General features: G+C 38.8%; 1 protein-coding gene across 1 annotated transcript in view; it reads left to right on the top strand.

Annotated features, from left to right (window-relative positions):
- LOC138851498 (mediator of RNA polymerase II transcription subunit 12-like protein) overlaps window positions 1–20620 on the top strand; it is a gene marked incomplete at its 5' end in the record, with an annotated part of 103615 nt that overhangs the window by 51590 nt on the left and 31405 nt on the right. The window contains 6 exons of the mRNA XM_070080693.1: window positions 403–507; window positions 2708–2829; window positions 3988–4103; window positions 10944–11097; window positions 11503–11601; window positions 20033–20217. Of these exons, the coding sequence (XP_069936794.1) occupies window positions 403–507; window positions 2708–2829; window positions 3988–4103; window positions 10944–11097; window positions 11503–11601; window positions 20033–20217 (781 nt within the window). The remainder of the gene's footprint in view (window positions 1–402; window positions 508–2707; window positions 2830–3987; window positions 4104–10943; window positions 11098–11502; window positions 11602–20032; window positions 20218–20620) is intronic.

Here is a 20620-nt window from a genome sequence, read left to right as displayed (position 1 = left end):
TCGAGGACGACCCCTACCCCGCCTTCCTTCCCCTACCGATTTATACGCTCTCCATGTCATTCTACTCTGATCCATTCTCTCTAAATGACCAAAGCACCTCAACAACCCCTCTTCAGCCCTCTGACTAATACTTTTATTAACTCCACTCCTTCTCCTAATTTCCACACTCTGAATTTTCTGCATAATATTTACACCACACATTGCCCTTAGACAGGACATCTCCACTGCCTCCAACTGCCTCCTCGCTGCAGCATTTACAACCCAAGCTTCACACCCATATAAGAGTGTTGGTACTACTATGCTTTCATAAATTCCCTTCTTTGCCTCCATAGATAACATTTTTTGTCTCCACATATACCTCATTGGAGTATTAATTGCTTTTATTGTTCATTTTTTTTACAGGGGAGGGCAATCCAGAAGCAGAGCCAGGCGCACGCTTGACATGTCATCTGTTGCTGCGTATTTTCAAGAGTGTTGACACTCCACAACCAGCACAGTATTCAGCAGGTGAGTTCACCCTGAAAAAATATTTTGTTATTTAAAAGTTAAAATAATTAAAGTAAATGGCTTATACTTTGTCCAATATTATGGTAACCAGGACAAGGACAGGCTGTATTAGTTTAGGAAAAAATGCATTTATGTTTGACAGCTCATACATTAACTGTGGACATGGGAATTGCTTAATTTAATTATATTTCTTTATTACATCAGGAAATGTAAATGTGTTGTAAACTGAGGCATATTTTTTCCTCAACTCACTGGCTGCATCCCACCAAGGCAGGGTGACCCAAGAAGAAAAACAAAAGTTTTTTCCTTTTACATTTAGTAATTTATACAGGAAAAGGGAGTTACTGCATCCTTGCTCCTAGCATTTTAGTTGCCTCCTACAACATACATGGCTTATGGGTAAAGAATTATTTTCCACTTCCCCATGGAAATTAAGAAGAACAAGTGCTATTAAAAAATTGAAAAAACCTAGCTGGGTGTGTGTATATATGTTTGTACATGTATGTGTAGTGTGACCTTAGTGTAAGTAGAAGTGGCAAGACATACCTGAAATCTTGCGTGTTTATGAGACAGGAAAAAAGACACCAGCACTCCTGCCATCATGTAAAACAATTACAGGTTTCCATTTTACACCCACTTGGCAGGACGGTAGTACCTCCCTGGGTGGTTGCTGTCTACCAACCTGCTCCCTATATGAAGCATAAGTCTTTCTTTCTTTCAACACCCCAGCCGTATCCCACCGAGGCGGGGTGGCCCAAAAGGAATAACGAAAGTTTCTCCTTTTCTTTCTTTCTTTCAATACACCGGCCGTATCCCACCGAGGCGGGGTGGCCTAAAAGGAAAAACAAAAGTTTCTCCTTTTACATTTAGTAATATATACAGGAGAAGGGGTTACTAGCCCCTTGCTCCCGGCATTTTAGTCGCCTCTTACAACACGCATGGCTTATGGAGGAAGAATTCTGTTCCACTTCCCCATGGAGATAAGAGGAACTAAACAAGAACAAGAACTAGAAAGAAAATACGTAGAAGAAAACCCAAAGGGGTGTGTATATATATGCTTGTACATGTATGTGTAGTGTGACCTAAGTGTAAGTAGAAGTAGCAAGACGTACCTGAAATCATGCATGTTCATGAGACTGAAAAAAGGACACCAGCAATCCTACCATCAATATAAAACAATTACAGGATATCGTTTTACACTCACTTGGCAGGACAGTAGTACCTCCCTGGGCGGTTGCTGTCTACCAACCTACTACGTAGATGAAGCATAAGTATGTGCACTAAAATTATTACCTACATAGTAGTGTAAGTTCTAAATGAGAGTCATTATTTATTTATGAGTTCAGCATTAGTACAAGTGCTTATGTAAAAAAAAAACATACCACGGGTGGAGTTAGAACCCGCGATCTGAGAGTCATAAAACTCCAGACCGATGCGTTAGCCACTGGGCCAGCTAGCTACAATAAGATTTATCCAACTAGGTATATTTATACACCATAGGAAGGTTAGCATGGGCACCACTGCGACCACAAATGCATTTGTGGTCACAATGTATGGTGTATAGAATTGCATCATGTTATTACAATTTCGTGGGTCAAGTACTTAATGTAATTCTGAAGTTTACTGCTTGGAAAATTTCCAGTGATTAAAGTGTTCATGTGGTATTAACAATGTGTGTGGGAGGTGTGGTGGTAGCGCTGAAAGTCATAATCACACTATTGTGCATTCACACAACCATTGTGTTTGCTGCAATATATCACTCTATGATTACACATCCCATGTGTATCCAAGATGATATTTAAATGTTTTACTGATATTTAAATGTTTTATTGATATTTAAATGTTTTACATCTATACTTCGGCTGCATGTTGGTGATTCTTAAGGAACATAATAAGCAAAGGGAAAAAGAGAAAGCTATTAGGAAATATAGTGTGGTGATGGTGACCTAACCCAGTAGATACCCAGCTATTTTGGAGGAAGGAGAGATTGGCTAAATATTGTTCCCCTGTGTTTACTGAAAACAAATTGGTCCCGCAATATTAAGTTTTATATTGAGTATTTATTAACCATGATTTTTTTGTCACAGATATAGCAAACCTACATAAAACAAAAGATTATTGTACAGTACATGTATTTCTGCACACACATATAAAGACTAAAGTGAAATAATGTTATTGAAATATTGTCTTATATCTGCAGGCTCCTCTCAGAGTGTTCCACCAGGCATGTCTCAAAGGAACATACGTCTTAGCTGTGACCGTCACTTGTTAGCCGCGGCCCACACTGCTATCACCCTCCTTCCCCTCCTTGCTGTTCTTAAGGTAATATTCCACCTACCTACAATATTTGATCATGTATAAAACTATTGTTGTACAGTGTTCAGATAAATTTATATTTTCATTTCATGGTGAATTTTATATAGTATTAATTTTCATAAATAATTTATTTAATTTTTTTTTTCAACTATTACGTTTTCATTTTGGAATAAAAAGCATACCCTAAATAGATTACATTATTAATTACTATTTAGTTTAGTTGTGTCTTGTAGCAATTGATTTGTATATAACTGTGCTACTTGCTATCTGTTTTCATCTTGTATATCTTGCTGATCTTTACCTATGCTCCTGGTGTGTACTCTGTTTCTTATTCCTACTGTCCTCTTCAGTACTTTGGAGAAGCTGGCCAATCTCTTTCTGACAGACTTAGAGAGCACATGAGTAGTGTTAGGCTTGCCGATGCCAACAATGCTCTTTTCTGTCATGTCAGAGATTACAGTCATCCTATTGACTGGTCTTCTGCTAAAGCTGTCTACCCTACTTCCAACTTTTATAGTCGCCATCTGGTTAAATCCTCCCTTATACACAACTTTCCTTGCGTGACTCTTAGTCATGGCTTTGTCTCTGTAGATGCCTTCCTTTCCCACTACATTGTAGAATGTTCCGAACTTCAGAACACCCATGAGTTAACCTGATTCCTTTTTCTTCTTCTCCCTCTTCCCCTTTTCTCTTTTCTCTTTCTCCTTTGGGTTGTCTTTCTTCTGCCTCGGGTATTTGTTGCTTCATTATTTTCCCCCCTCTGTGTTCTTGCTCTTAGCCTCTGTAGGCCCCTAGCTCCCTTTCAGTGCTTCTCTTAGTATTTGACTGGCCCCACCACTACCATTATTACCTCCATCACTACTACCTTCTACCTCCACTACTACTATTACCACCTCCTGGCCTATATATACTCCCTCCCTCCTCTCCTTTTCATTAGTGTGACTTTGTAAATAGTCCAAGTTGGACCGAAACGTCGTTATAAGCTCCTCTCTTCTATGTGTGGGTTATTTGTGTATCGTTCCAGTCACGGTATTGTGTCTTTATTTGTTGTTGATCTTTACCCAGTGATCCTTATGTCTAAATAGCTAGAAGACAGTACACACAGATCTTCCTCAAACATTTTACTTAACATGCATTTTATCTTTTTTTTTTTTTATCTTGCAGGCAATGCTTATTGTTGGTGATGTTTTGAGTGGGCAGACTAAGAGCCAGGCCTCCATATCTGACATACTTGGCACATCTGACATGGGTAGTGGCTCCAATGATTCAGATATGATGGGGTAAGCATAGTTTTGTTTTTATTGAAACATCAGCCATTTCCCACCAAGGCGGGGTGACCCAAAGAAGGAAACACATTCACCATCAATCGTTTTCTAGGTGTTTTCCATAAGTGTATGGACATTACACTTCAAATAATACTCTTAATTGCAACATCCCTATCTGTCCTTCAGAACACTGGTAATGTACTTGTCTTAGCCTTACTTAAGAAATTCATGCATTTCTAAAGTTTAAGCTAATCTTTAGTATGCCATTCCCCGCTGTCTTGGGAAGCATCAACCTCTAAATGAAAAGCTCTTGCATTCTTTGATTGTTGTACTTCTGTACAACCCTTTTTGGAAATAATGCATAAAGTGCAATGGTCCCTCAATAATCGTAAGGCTCGGTAGTCGTAATTTTCGAAAATTGTAACGATATTTTCGTCAAAACATTGGCTCGCTAATTGTAGTTTGACTTGCGAATAGTCATTCGTCTGGGACGCGTACTCACACTCTGAGCTGCCCCAGCCTCCCTTCCCAGCCAGTGTGCCATTGTTTACCAGTGAGCGACGGTCCCCTCACTTGCTCATATGAAATACGTACGTATTTCATAATATTCCATTCATTTTAGTGCTTGCAGCTACTAAATAAGCTACCATGGCTCCAAAGAAAGCTCCTAGTGCCAAGCCTTTGGTAAAGAAGGTGAGAAATATGATTGAATTTAATAAAAACATCATTGAATAGTTTTAAAAATGCAGTATTAGAATGTGGGGCAGAAGTTTGTGGTTATAGGAGGGTGGGGGCAGGAGGAAAGAGGAGTGATTGGTGGAATGATGAAGTAAAGGGTGTGATAAAAGAGAAAAAGGTAGCTTATGAGAGGTTTTTACAAAGCAGAAGTGTTATAAGAAGAGCAGAGTATATGGAGAGTAAAAGAAAGGTAAAGAGAGTGGTGAGAGAGTGCAAAAGGAGAGCAGATGATAGAGTGGGAGAGGCACTGTCAAGAAATTTTAATGAAAATAAGAAAAAATTTTGGAGTGAGTTAAACAAGTTAAGAAAGCCTAGGGAAAATATGGATTTGTCAGTTAAAAACAGAGTAGGGGAGTTAGTAGATGGGGAGATGGAGGTATTGGGTAGATGGCGAGAATATTTTGAGGAACTTTTAAATGTTAAGGAAGAAAGGGAGGCAGTAATTTCATGCACTGGTCAGGGAGGTATACCATCTTTTAGGAGTGAAGAAGAGCAGAATGTAAGTGTGGGGGAGGTACGTGAGGCATTACGTAAAATGAAAGGGGGTAAAGCAGCTGGAACTGATGGGATCATGACAGAAATGTTAAAAGCAGGGGGGGATATAGTGTTGGAGTGGTTGGTACTTTTGTTTAATAAATGTATGAAAGAGGGGAAGGTACCTAGGGATTGGCAGAGAGCATGTATAGTCCCTTTATATAAAGGGAAAGGGGACAAAAGAGACTGTAAAAATTATAGAGGAATAAGCTTACTGAGTATACCAGGAAAAGTGTACGGTAGGGTTATAATTGAAAGAATTAGAGGTAAGACAGAATGTAGGATTGCGGATGAGCAAGGAGGTTTTAGAGTGGGTAGGGGATGTGTAGATCAGGTGTTTACATTGAAGCATATATGTGAACAGTATTTAGATAAAGATAGGGAAGTTTTTATTGCATTTATGGATTTAGAAAAGGCATATGATAGAGTGGATAGAGGAGCAATGTGGCAGATGTTGCAAGTATATGGAATAGGTGGTAAGTTATTAAATGCTGTAAAGAGTTTTTATGAGGATAGTGAGGCTCAGGTTAGGGTGTGTAGAAGAGAGGGAGACTACTTCCCGGTAAAAGTAGGTCTTAGACAGGGATGTGTAATGTCACCATGGTTGTTTAATATATTTATAGATGGGGTTGTAAAGGAAGTAAATGCTAGGGTGTTTGGGAGAGGGGTGGGATTAAATTATGGGGAATCAAATTCAAAATGGGAATTGACACAGTTACTTTTTGCTGATGATACTGTGCTTATGGGAGATTCTAAAGAAAAATTGCAAAGGTTAGTGGATGAGTTTGGGAATGTGTGTAAAGGTAGAAAGTTGAAAGTGAACATAGAAAAGAGTAAGGTGATGAGGGTGTCAAATGATTTAGATAAAGAAAAATTGGATATCAAATTGGGGAGGAGGAGTATGGAAGAAGTGAATGTTTTCAGATACTTGGGAGTTGACGTGTCGGCGGATGGATTTATGAAGGATGAGGTTAATCATAGAATTGATGAGGGAAAAAAGGTGAGTGGTGCGTTGAGGTATATGTGGAGTCAAAAAACGTTATCTATGGAGGCAAAGAAGGGAATGTATGAAAGTATAGTAGTACCAACACTCTTATATGGGTGTGAAGCTTGGGTGGTAAATGCAGCAGCGAGGAGACGGTTGGAGGCAGCGGAGATGTCCTGTTTAAGGGCAATGTGTGGTGTAAATATTATGCAGAAAATTCGGAGTGTGGAAATTAGGAGAAGGTGTGGAGTTAATAAAAGTATTAGTCAGAGGGCAGAAGAGGGGTTGTTGAGGTGGTTTGGTCATTTAGAGAGAATGGATCACAGTAGAATGACATGGAAAGCATATAAATCTATAGGGGAAGGAAGGCGGGGTAGGGGTCGTCCTCGAAAGGGTTGGAGAGAGGGGGTAAAGGAGGTTTTGTGGGTAAGGGGCTTGGACTTCCAGCAAGCGTGCGTGAGCGTGTTAGATAGGAGTGAATGGAGACGAATGGTACTTGGGACCTGACGATCTGTTGGAGTGTGAGCAGGGTAATATTTAGTGAAGGGATTCAGGGAAACCGGTTATTTTCATATAGTCGGACTTGAGTCCTGGAAATGGGAAGTACAATGCCTGCACTTTAAAGGAGGGGTTTGGGATATTGGCAGTTTGGAGGGATATGTTGTGTATCTTTATATGTTTATGCTTCTAGACTGTTGTATTCTGAGCACCTCTGCAAAAACAGTGATAATGTGCGAGTGTGGTGAAAGTGTTGAATGATGATGAAAGTATTTTCTTTTTGGGGATTTTCTTTCTTTTTTGGGTCACCCTGCCTCGGTGGGAGACGGCCGACTTGTTGAAAAAAAAAAAAAAAAAAAAAAAAATCATTGAATAATATGAAATTGGCATACGTGTGGCCGAACTGGCCAGGATGTATAACAAACCCCATACAACCATAGCTTCCATCGTGGCCAAGAAAAAAGAAATCAAGGAAGCTGTTGTTTGCAAAGGGGATAAATATGCTGACAAAAATGAGATCACCAGTACTCGGAGATGTTGAGAAGTTATTATTGGTGTGGGTAAACGAGAAACAATTATCAGGAGATAGTCTTATGACGTCGATTATTTGTGAAAAGGCTAGGCAGTTGCACGACGATCTGGTAAAGAAATTGCCTGCAACGAGTACTGATATTTGTGAATTTAAGGCCAGCAAAGGTTGGTTTGAGAGATTTAAGAACCGTAGTGGCATACACAGTGTGGTAAGGCATGGTGAGGCTGCCAGTTCGGACCAAAAAGCGGCTGAAAAATATGTGCATGAATTCAAGGAGTACATAGAGGCTGAAGGACTGAAACCTGAACAAGTGTTCAGTTGTGACAAAACAGGCCTCTTTTGGAAGAAAATGCCAAAGAGGACCTACATTACTCAGGAGGAAAAGGGACTGCCAGGACACAGGCCTATGAAAGACAGGCTGACGGTCATGTTCTGTGCTAATGCTAGTGGGGATTTCAGAGCGAAGCTGTGAAAATCCCAGAGTGTTCAGGAAAAACAATGTTATGAAGAGTAAATTGTGTGTGTTTTGGAAATCTAATAGTAAGGCATGGGTCACGAGGGAAATTTTCGTCGAGTGGTTCAATGAAGTGTTTGGCCCTAGTGTGAAGAATTACCTCCTGGAAAAGAAATTGGATCTCAAGTGCCTCCTAGTAATGGACAATGCACCTGCTCATCCTCCAAACTTGGATGACCTAATTTTGGAGGAGTTTGGGTTCATCACAGTAAAGTTTTTGCCCCCGAATACCACTCCTCTCCTCCAGCCCATGGACCAGCAGGTCATTGCAAACTTTAAAAAACTTTACACCAAAGCAATGTTTCAAAGGTGCTTTAATGTGACCTCAGACACTCGCTTGACCCTAAGAGATTTTTGGAAAGAACACTTCAGCATCCTCCATTGCATAAGCCTTATAGGTAAGGCTTGGGAGGGAGTGACTACCAGGACTTCGAACTCTGCTTGGAGAAAATTGTGGCCAGATTGTGTCCACAAGAGGGATTTTGAAGGGTTTGTGGCTGACCCTGATGAGCCTATGTCAGTTGTTAAATCCATTGTGGCACTGGGGAGTTCCATGGGGTTGGATGTGAGTTTGGAGAATGTGGAAGAGTTGGTGGAAGACCACAATGAAGAGCTCACCACTGAGGAGCTGCAAGAGCTTCAGCAGGAAGAGCAACAGATCGCAGCTCAGAATCTTGCTGCAGAGGAGGAGGAAGAGAGATGGAAGAAGTTGCCTTCTTCAGAAATTAAGGAGATTTTTGAAATGTTGGGTAAGATGGAAAGATTTATGGAGTAACATCACCCTCACAAGGCTGTTGCAAGCCATGTTGGCAACATGTACAGTGACAAAGTCTTGGCCCATTTTAGGGAGGTGTTAAAGAGACACCAGAAACAGAGCTCTCTGGACAGTTATTTTGCTAGACAGGACTCCAGTGACTCTCAAGCTGGTCCTAGTGGCATTAAGAAACAGAGAAGAGAAGTAACCCCAGAAAAGCACTTGGTACCTGAGGTGTTGATGGAAAGGGATTCCTCTTCCAAAGAGTAACTAATGCAATCTGTCTCCTCCTCCAGTCTTCCATACACTAAGAAGAATTGCCAATAAAGGTAAGTGTTATGCTGTTAATGTTTCATTCATCATGTCCCATTGTACTGTTTATGTACTACATCTATATTTCATGTAAAAAAATTTTTTGTTTTAGTACTTCTGGGTGTCAGGAACGGATTAATTGTATTTACATTATTTCTTATGGGGAAAATTGATTTGAAAATCATAAATTTCGATAATAGTCACACTTCCAGGAACGGATTAATTACGAGAAACGAGGGACCACTGTATGTTATTTACAGAATTGTTCATTACTGACATGATATTGTGTTCAGGCCCCATCCTTGAGTCATGATGGTGGCTTTGAAGCAACTTGAGCTAGAGTACCCCACAGACATGAAGGTGTGGGATTCGTCTGTAAAATTCTGCAATTGCAGTCACAGTGGTTGGTTATGCTAACTTCCCTATGGTGTATAGAAATATACCTAGTTAGATGAATTCTATTAGAACCAGCCGGTCCAGTGGTTATTTCAATAGCCTGGGAGTTTTAGGACTCCCCTGCCATGGTCGCAAACCCCACCCATTCAGTGACTTGTCCATTACTGTTATAGTCCACTGGGTAATTGATTCTGGAAATGACAGCAGTGTTCGTTGTTTACAGAATTGTCCATTATTGTTACAATCACAGCAAAACAATCAGGACTGCTAAATAATCAGCTTAACAGAGCATCATCTTTATCCTCTATTATTCTGGTAAATGGAGATTCACTGTACAGTATTTTATAAGAAGTTTTTATTGTTACTAATTGACTTGTCACATAAATTAGAAATAAAAGTTAGGGAATCCTTATGTGGGAACAAAAGGAGAAGCCTTTCCGGATAAAATAATACTGTATGTTGACTTTACTGGTAAGATTGGATCGAAGGCTTTTAAAGTACATAACCCTTCAAGGGAAAGGGGGGTTCCTTGATGCTAGTGAAAGGTTTTTGATCCAAGGAATTAGGTGCCCTCCTATTCCTTGGAACAGACATGTGTGCATTCTATTTCTCAGATGCTGTATCACCCTTACAGGTTTATCATTTTACAATGAATGTAATATGTGAACATAAGATAGCAAAATTTACAATTTTTTTTTTCCAACAAACTGGCCGTATCCCACCGAAGTAGTGGGGCCCAAAAAGAAAAACGAAAGTTTCTCTTTGTAAATTTAGTAATTTATACAGAAGAAGGGGTTAATAGCCCCTTTCTCCCGACATTTTAGTCGCTTCTTATGACACACATGGCTTACAGAGGAAGAATACTGTTCCACTTCCCCATGGAAATAAGAGGAAATAAACAAGAACAAGACCTAGTAAGAAAATAGAAGAAAACCCAGAGGTGTGTGTATATACAGTGGACCCCCGGTTAACGATATTTTTTCACTCCAGAAGTATGTTCAGGTGCCAGTACTGACCGAATTTGTTCCCATAAGGAATGTTGTGAAATAGATTAGTCCATTTCAGATCCCCAAACATACACTTACAAACGCACTTACATAAATACGCTTACATAATTGGTCGCATTCGGAGGTGATCGTTATGCGGGGGTCCACTGTATATGCTTGCACATATATGTGTAGTGTGACCTAAGTGTAAGTAGAAGTAGCAAGACATACCTGAAATCTTGCATGTTTATGAGGCAGAAAAAAGACACCAGCAATCCTAATATCATGTAAAACAATTACAGGCTTCCGTTTTACATTCATTTGGCAGGACAGCAGTACCTCCCTGGGTGGTTGCTGTCTACCAACTTACTACCTAGGTTACAAATTAATTATGCAAGATAATTTTGCTAAATCAAAATAAGTTTGGGGATTTTGATATTGAACACAGAGAAATGGAAATAAGGAAATAAAATTATGCTGATGAAAGGTTATTAATATAGATACAAATTAGTGCTAAATGGGCTTGTAGATGATAAAAAGCTTTTATTGAAACATAAATTTGTAGAAACAAATATGTATATAAATAACTGTATTTTTCTGTTACAGCAAAGATGCAGACAAGGCAAGTCTGGCAGATTTTGCTCGGTATTCTTTAAGACAAATATGCTCTCAGGAGTGGGTGAGAGAACGATGTCTAAAAATTCCTGAGGAGCTCTGCAGTGCTGAGAATCTCCTAGACAGTGCTATAACTCCTAGACAGGTGACAAGTAGCACTTCACTTCATTACCGATACTGTCATATTTTTACTTTTTAAACATATTTATGTGTAGTTTGCAGCACAGGATATGCAAATCCAAAATACAGTTTCTAGGGTAAAAATTTTTTGTACTATTTGAAATTTTTTGATTAATTTTTGAATGTTAATGGAGAGTCATCATTGTAATGTATCTGTCAATATTCTTCCAGTTCAGCATCTTTAATTTTTATTTTTTTTTAAGAAGCTGATAATAAGAAATTGCCAAAAATTGCACAAAAGTATTGAGACTAAGATTTTGGTGAGCAGCAGAATTCCTCATGAAATGTGAATGTTGAATCGTATAACACATTTTATCTCTAATTCTCAGGCACTTTTGTTATATATTTGTGTGTGTGTGTTGTATTTCAGGCCCAACGACTTCTGCATCAGATATGCCATCCAGACTCTCCTAGTACTCACAATGATGCTTCACAAGATCAGCGAACTATAATTTCCCATATACTTCAGGTTGGATCTGATCTTTTATGTTTAATACTTTTCAGCAAATTTACTAAAATACTGATTCCTTCAGTCAGTCTTCCTGCTCATGACATAAAATTTCTCTTTGGCATTCTCATTCATTTTGTATACTTTTCCTTCTGATTTAATGACTATCCAGTTACCCTTTTTTTTAACCCTTTGACTGTTTCGGTCACACTGTATATATACGTTTTGCAAGCCACCATTTGTGACGTATATATACTCATAAATTCTAGCGGCTTCAAATCAAGCAGGAGAAAGCTGGTAGGCCCACATGTGAGAGAATGGGTCTGTGTGGTCAGTGTGCACCATATAAAAAAAATCCTGCAGCACACAGTGCATAATGAGAAAAAAAAACTCCAACTTTTTTTTTTAATTAAAATGCCGACTTTGTGGTGTATTTTCATATAGTATTTATGGTTGTGTTCTCGTTTTCTTGGTCTCATTTGATAGAATGGAAAAGATATAGAAATAGAGATGATTTTGATTGGTTTTACTATGAAAAGAACCTTGAAATGGAGCTCAAAGTGGGGTAAATGTTTGATTTTTGCCAGTGTTCAAAAGTAAACAAATGATGTCATTTTCCAATAAATGTCCAAGTAGCCATTCTAATATGCAGTCATGAATGGGTTGACATTATTTATACAATCATTACAATATTGCAGTAGTCTGCATAACAGTAAATCTAGTTTTTGTTTGAATAAAAATTCAAAATAGAAAGCAAGAGTAATATCAGAGGGGCCTGGAGACGTGACTGATGAACAATGAAAATGTTATTGTAGAGCCAGGAATGTCTGCATTGTTCATTCTGGACCCTATTTTTAAATTGTCATATTTTTTTTAATTTTTGTGAAATTGGCTAAATTGCAAATTTCTGACCACGTTATTGGGTAGTTGAAATCAGTAAATGGGCAGTTTCTTGTACTCAATCGATAGAAAAAATGGAGTTCTAAAGAAATAGCTATGAATTTGGTCGACTGGAACAATGGAATTAGCCGAAAATAGGGCTCAAAGTGGGCGAAATCGCCGATTCGTAAATATAGCCGAGGTCGCTAACTTTGCAAGAGTGTAATTCCTTCAGTTTTTCATCAAATTTCATTATTTTAGTGTCATTATAATTGAGAAAAGATTCTCTATCATTTCATAAGAATTTTTTTTTTTTTTTTTTTTTTTTTTTTTTTAAATTTTGCAACACCAGGAAGACACCTCAGGATTTGGGGTTGACAGTCAAGGGGTTAATAATGTCTCATTCAGATGCTTTTTGTCCCGTCTTGCCACATAGTTCCCATGGCTGTGTTGCTTAACTCTTTCAGGGTCCGTGCCGTAGATCTACGATTTTACGTTGAGGGTCCAAACCGTAGATCTACGCCAAAATTTTAGCTGCGTCAAATTTAGCGCGAGAAGGCTGGCAGGCCTACATCTGAGAGAATGGGTCTGGGTGGTCAGTGTGCACACTACAGAAAAAATCTGGATGCCCGCATGGCATTGTGGGAACGCTGCCAAATTAGCCTTGTTCATCGTGCCTGGCGGCAAGGAAGCTCTCACTCCCCACTCACTCTCCGTGCGAATTCTGACTCTCCTCTTCACAACTTACAGTTCTAAGACTGATGGAAGTAGAGCTGAAGAGGAATTCTATGGTTTTGAACCATATACAGTGGACCCCCGGTATTCGATAAATCCGGTATTCGATGCATTTTATCGCAAAAATTTTGATTCGGTATCCAATCGAAAACCCGGTATTTAATGCGATTCGTACGAGACGTGCCCACGTGTGGCCTGAACTGCCCCGTGTGTGCCAGTGTTTACAAGCCAGCCAGTGTGTGCGCATCTAAGGATACATTCGGTACATTCCACATTATCATTGTTTTTGGTGCTTGTTTCTGCAAAATAAGTCACCATGGGCCCCAAGAAAGCTTCTAGTGCCAACCCTTCGAGGAAAAAGGTGCTAGTGACTTGAAATGAAGAAAGAGATAATTGCAAAGTACGAAAGTGGAGTGCGTGTGTTGGAGCTGGTCAGGTTGTATAGTAAACCCCAATCAACCATCTCTACTATAGTGACCAGGAAAAGGGCAATCAAGGAAACTGTTCTTGCAAAAGGTGCAACTGTGATTACGAAACAGCGACCGCAAGTGTTAGAAAATGTTGAGAGACTGTTATTGGTGTGGATAAATGAAAAACAGATAGCAGGAGATAGCATCTCTCAAGCGATCATTTGTGAAAAGGCTAGGCAGTTGCATGACGATTTGGTAAAGAAATTGCCTGCAACTAGTGCTGATGTGAGTGAATTTAAGGCCAGCAAAGGTTGGTTTGAAAGATTTAAGAATCATAGTGGCATACATAGTGTGATTAGGGAATTCAAGGATTACACAGACAGTGAAGAATTTAAACCTGAACAAGTGTTTAATTGCAACGAAACAGGCCTGTTTTGGAAGAAAATGCCAAGCAGGACCTACATTACTCAGGAGGAAAAAGCACTCCCAGGACATAAGCCTATGAAAGACAGGCTTACTCTGTTGATGTGTGCCAATGCTAGTGGTGATTGCAAAGTGAAGCCTTTATTGGTGTATCACTCTGAAACTCCCAGAGTGTTCAGGAAAAACAATGTCCTCAAGGCTAATTTGTGTGTGATGTGGAGGGCAAACAGTAAGGCATGGGTCACTAGGGACTTTTTCTATGACTGGTTACACCATGCATTTGCCCCCACTGTGAAAAATTACCTAATTGAAAAGAAATTAGACCTTAAGTGCCTCCTGGTATTAGACAATGCCCTTGGTCATCCTACAGACTTGGCAGAGCGACTTTCTGGGGACATGAGCTTCATTAAGGTCAAGTTTTTGCCTCCTAATATCACTCCTCTCCTGCAGCCCATGGACCAGCAGGTCATTTCCAACTTCAAGAAACTGTACACAAAAGCTATGTTTCAAAAGTCCTTTGTAGTGACCACAGAAACTCAGCTGACTCTAAAAGAGTTTTGGAAGGATCACTTTAATATCCTCAATTGTATAAACCTTATAGGTATGGCTTGGGAGGGAGTGACTAGGAGGACCTTGAACTCTGCTTGGAAAAAACTGTCGCCAGAATGTGTAGACAAAAGGGATTTTGAAGGATTTGAGGCTAACCCTGAGAAGCCTATGCCAGTTGAGGAATCCATTGTGGCATTGGGGAAGTCCTTGGGGTTGGAGGTTAGTGGGGAGGATGTGGAAGAGTTGGTGGAGGAGGACAATGAAGAGCTAACCGCTGATGAGCTGCTAGATCATCTTCAACAGCAAGAGGCCACACCTGAGGAAACTGCTTCGGAGGAGGGGAGAGAGAAATTGAGGAAGTTGCCTACTTCAAAGATTAAGGAAATGTGTGCAGTGTGGCTTAAAGTGCAAACCTTTTTTGATGACAATCACCCTAACACAGCTATTGCAAGCCGTGCTGGTGACTATTACACTGACAATGTTGTGAAACACTTTAGGAATGTCATAAAGGAACGGGAGGTACAGGCCTCTATGGACAGATATGTTGTGCGACAGAAGTCCAGTGACTCTCAAGCTGGTCCTAGTGGCATTAAAAGAAGAAGGGAAGTAACCCTGGAAAAGGACTTGCTACCTGAAGTCCTAATGGAAGGGGATTTCCCTTCTAAACAGTAACACCTCTCCCCTCCTCCCATACCATCAATCATCACCAGATCTTCATTAAAGGTAAGTGTCAATTATTCTATTGCTATTGTTGTTATTGTAATTATTCTATTGCATTAAACTTAATATTTCATGTGGTAAATTTTTTTTTTTCATACTTTTGGGTGTCTTGCATGGATTAATTTGATTTCCATTATTTCTTATGAGGAAAATGGATTCGCTTTTCGATATTTTCGGTATTCGATGAGCTCTCAGGAATGGATTAATATCGAATACCGGGGGTTCACTGTAGTACCATTGTACCATATGGTACAGTTGTACCATATGGTTTTCCTAGGTTTTCCTAGGTTCTCCAAACATATGCTGCTAAGTATGATATTCTATGTAACTTTATTTGTGTATACCTAAATAAACTTACTTACGATGCCACATGCACTTGAGTAAGTTTATTCAGGTGTACAGAAATACAATTACAGGGATTATCATACATAGCAGCATATGTATAAAGTCCTAGGATAACCCAAAAACGTCAGGGTGACTTATTTCCATAGGGATCCCTGTATCTGTACCATATGGTGTCCTGTACTGTATGGTACCCTGTACCATATGGTATCCTGTACCATATGGTACCCTGTACCATATGGTACCCTGTACCATATGGTACCCTGTACCATATGATACCCTGTACCATATGGTACCCTGTACCATATGATACCCTGCACCATATGGTACCCTATACCATATAGTACAATGTACCATATGGTACCCTGTAACATATACCATGCACCATATGGTCAATAGGAAGTGTTGGTGGCAAGACTGAGTGAGTGGCAACGCAAGCTAGTGACTCAGCAGTTTCCAAGACAAAGCGCTTTGTCATCCACCTCAAGGAACATGTCGAGTGGCTGTACATTTGTAAATATATAATAGAACATTACTAATATACAACATTTTTGCATATTTTTGTTGTAAACAATTATTGTAAACGAAATAATGATGAAAATATTAGTGTGTTTATTATGTTGAATACAACAGTACCATATGGTACAATGAACCATATGGTATCATTGTACTGTATGGTACAATGTACCATATGGTACCATTGTACCATATGGTACCATTGTACCATATGGTACCAATAACTAACTTACCACTACTCTCTAAAATCTTTGAAAAATTAATTCATAGACGGATTTATTCCTACCTCGTTTCACACAACATATTAAACCCTTGTCAGTTTGGATTCAGGAATAATAAAAGCACAAATGGCGCTATCATACACATGCTAGAACTAATATATACCGCACTTGAAAAGAAAGAAGTCCTGCTGGGCATTTTCGTTGATTTATGTAAAGCTTTCGATACAGTCGACCATGAACTACTATACTCCAAATTAATGCACTATGGTATCAGAGGCCACTCCCTCAACTACCTAAAGTCATACCTTAGTGACAGAACTCAATATGTGTATGCAAATGATGCAAACTCCTCCACCCAACCAATCACAGTAGGAGTCCCACAAGGAAGCGTCCTTGGACCACTCCTCTTTCTCATCTCTTCAATGATCTACCAAATGCATCACAGCTACTCAAACCCATTTTATTTGCAGATGACACTGCATATGTATTTTCCCAACCAAACGCAGTCATACTAGCAAACAATCAATGCTGAATTACAGAAAATATCTGCCTGGATGATGACTAACAAACTTACCCTGAACACTAATAAAATCTATTTCATTCACTTTGGAAACAAAGCTGCAAATGATCCAATTAACATTACGCTAAATGGATCATCAGTCACAAGACTCACAGAGGGAAAATTCCTAGGTATCCACCTTGACAGTAACCTTAAGTTCCGGACATACATACGACAAATCACCAAGAAAATCTCCAAGACTGTAGGCATACTATCAAAGATAAGGTACTATGTTCCACAATCAGCTCTCCTGGCATTGTACCATTCACTCATATACCCTTATCTTACATATGGAATTTGTGCATGGGGATCAACAACATCCAATCACCTAAAACCCCTAATAACCCAGCAAAAGGCAGCAATAAGAATGATAACAAATTCCCACTCTCGCCAGCATACTCCACCAATTTTCAAAAGTCTGAATCTGCTTATCATTAAGAACATCCATACTTATTCATGTGCCTACTACATACACAGAACAATATAACCCCCCCACTCAAACTTTTCCTCACCAACCTAAACAGGACACATGACCACAACACAAAGACACAGATCTCTTTTTGATATACCTCGTGTCCATATCACACTGTGTAAAAACTCTATGCACATAAAGGGCCCCAAAATATGGAATTCATTACCAGAAGGTATTAAAGTAACCCAGTCTGAAAATCAATTTAAGACTCTTCTCAAAAGCCACTTAATCACCCTAGACTAAATGCTAAATACTCAGTACCCATTTACTCACCTATGTACTCCCACATCATAACTGAAACAATCACATTGAACCTTTTATCCATTGTTGACAGGAATATAATTGAATCATTGTTTTTCACAAAAGCATTTTAGAATAAAAATATATATATCTTTGTATTATACAAATTTTGATTCATTTATAATTAATATTCCTCTGTACAACTATGAAATAATTACTTTCCTGCTGTACAACTATGATATACTACTCCTTAGTATTAAGTAGAATGTAAGCCAATAATGTTAAGTTGGCCCATAATACCAAGGCATAATAGAGGCTCTCTTTGCATTGCAACCCACTATTGTATATACACAATCTCTCTGTACTGTTTGCAAAGACATTTAATAAATAAATAAATAAATAAATAAAATAAATAAATTGTATCATATGGTACCATTGTACCAAATAGTGCCATTGTACCATTCTACCATATGGTACCATTGTATCATATGATACCATTGTATCATGTGCCATTATACCATATGGTACCATTGTACAATATGGTACAATTGTACTATATGGTACCATTTCACCCTATGGCACCATTGTACCATATGGTACCGTTGTATTCAACACAATAACTGCACTAATATTTTCATCATTTTGTTTACAATAAACTTGTAAACAAGTTTTGTAAGCAATATAATGATAAACAAATTAGTGCAGTTATTGTGTTGAATACAATGAGTGTACACTTATGCAATGTTCATTATATTGGTCTCACAGGCTACAAATGTTACTAGAAAAAGAAAAAAAATAGAAAAGAAAAGAAAAAAGTATAATAAACGTAAAATAAAAAAATGCAAATTTGCGGAAGTCACTGATGTTGCCGCCACCCGGTCATTTTGGGTCAACTTCCCGCCACTGTATCTCGGTAAATACTGATCAGAATTTTTTTTTTTGTTTTATTACCTTCACAAAAATATTATCTTTAATTCTTTAATTCAGATTTTGGCCTTGGACCCTGAAAGGGTTACTTATATCAGTTTATTCATTATTAGCCTCTCATTTGTTGACAAAGTATCTTCCTCTGAGATTATCAATCTTCATTATGCTTAATCTCCCAGTGAGGAGTTAACAGTGGTGAGGATGCACTCAACATTTGAACTTTGGTAACTTGTGTGGCCTGCAAACACTATGGTAATGAAATTGATAAATTAATTGTATGTTATATTTCTGCTGCTTTTAATTTTAAATTTTCAGTCTTCTACTTGATCACTTTTATTTTAGCAGGAAATTTGAATCAAGTGTCTCATGCATGTACATCCATAGGCTATGTGATTATAGTGTGTAAATTTCTTACTATGCCATCCTCCAAAATGTCTTTAGTGATGGTATATTTTGCTCATTTATGGTCATTGATGATTTTATTTTTAATCTGGTGAAATTTCACTCATAACTGTTTGATGGTTTAGACACTTGTATAGCTGTTCCCTGTAAAAGTTACTTTGTGTCTAAAATACAGTAATGTAATTTTTATTTTTTTTTTAACACTAGCAATCTCCCACTGAGATAGGGCGACCTGGAGAAGAGGATACACTTTCACCATTCCTCATTCTGTCACTATTTTACCAGAGGCATGTAAACATTACATCTTAGATGCCCCTCCAAACTGCAACATTCCCACCCTTCCTCTAGAGTGCAGGCACTATACTTCTCACCTCCACAACTCAAGCCTGGCTAACCGGTTTTCCTGAACTCCATTATAAATGTTACCTTGCTCACACTCCAACAGCACGTCAAGTCGTACAAATCACATGGGTGCATAAATACTGCCGTATCTACACGCCTCTGGCAAGACAGTAACAGTGTGAATAATAGTGAAAGTGTTTCTTTTTCGGGTCACCCTACCTCAGTGGGAGATAGCCTATGTGTTAAAACGAATGATTTCAGCTTTGAATTTGTTTAGGAACTGCATTGAATTTCTGCATTGCTTTCTATTCACAAAGATAACATTTTAAGAACTATATATTTCCTTGTAGTGTTAGTTTTATCTAAATTTACATTTCTTTATTTGTATAGGGGCTGTGGGTGGCCTGGTGGCTAACGCTCGCGCTTCACATGGCGAGGGCCTGGGTTCGATTCCCAGCCAGAGTAGAAACATTGGGCGTGTTTCTTTCTGCCCATTGTCTATGTTCCCTATCAGTAAAATGGGTACCTGGGTGTTAGTCGTCTGGTGTGGGTCACATCCTGAGACACTGACCTAATTTGCCCGACATGCGGAGCATTACAAGGGGCTTTCTATATAGTAGTATGTCATTGATGTCAGCTAGGCCTGTATACCATGTACATGCACTTGTAGTAAATAAAGATATTATTATTATTATTATTATTATTATTATTATAGGATTTAGATGAATGGAGTTTACGCATCTCTTGGCTGGACCTCCACCTCATGTATGAACAACAGAGAATTTCCACCCAGGAGCTCAATACATGGCTTGATAATGTAGCTCAAGCAGCTATTGAAGTGTTCCATCTTAACCTTGATCCAGATGGATCACCCATGTCACCCTCGCTAACTGGTCACAGGTAATGTTTGGGTCACATCGTAAAAGGCCACGAATTGGAAATGAAAACTGGCCACATTCACAGTGAGCTAAGATGGATCAAAATTTCATCTTTCTTTCATTTCCAATTTATGGGGATATTGCAATTTGCTCCAGCCATATATTGTGTGATTTTTATTCTTATTTAAACAGCACAGAGACAAAGTTTTTTATGTGTATATATAAAGTTTGGGAGTGTGTGTAAAGGTAGAAAGTTGAAAGTGAACATAGAAAAGAATAAGGTGATGAGGGTATCAAATGATTTAGATAAAGAAAAATTGGATATCAAATTGGGAAGGAGGAGTATGGAAGAAGTGAATGTTATCAGATACTTGGGAGTTGATGTGTCGGCGGATAAATTTATGAAGGATGAGGTTAATCATAGA

The sequence above is a fragment of the Cherax quadricarinatus genome, unplaced genomic scaffold (assembly GCF_038502225.1).
Source record: "Cherax quadricarinatus isolate ZL_2023a unplaced genomic scaffold, ASM3850222v1 Contig793, whole genome shotgun sequence".
Classification (NCBI taxonomy): Eukaryota; Metazoa; Arthropoda; class Malacostraca; order Decapoda; family Parastacidae; genus Cherax; species Cherax quadricarinatus.
The sequence above is the reverse complement of the archived record's forward strand: the minus strand, read 5'-3'. Positions and strand labels throughout refer to the sequence as shown.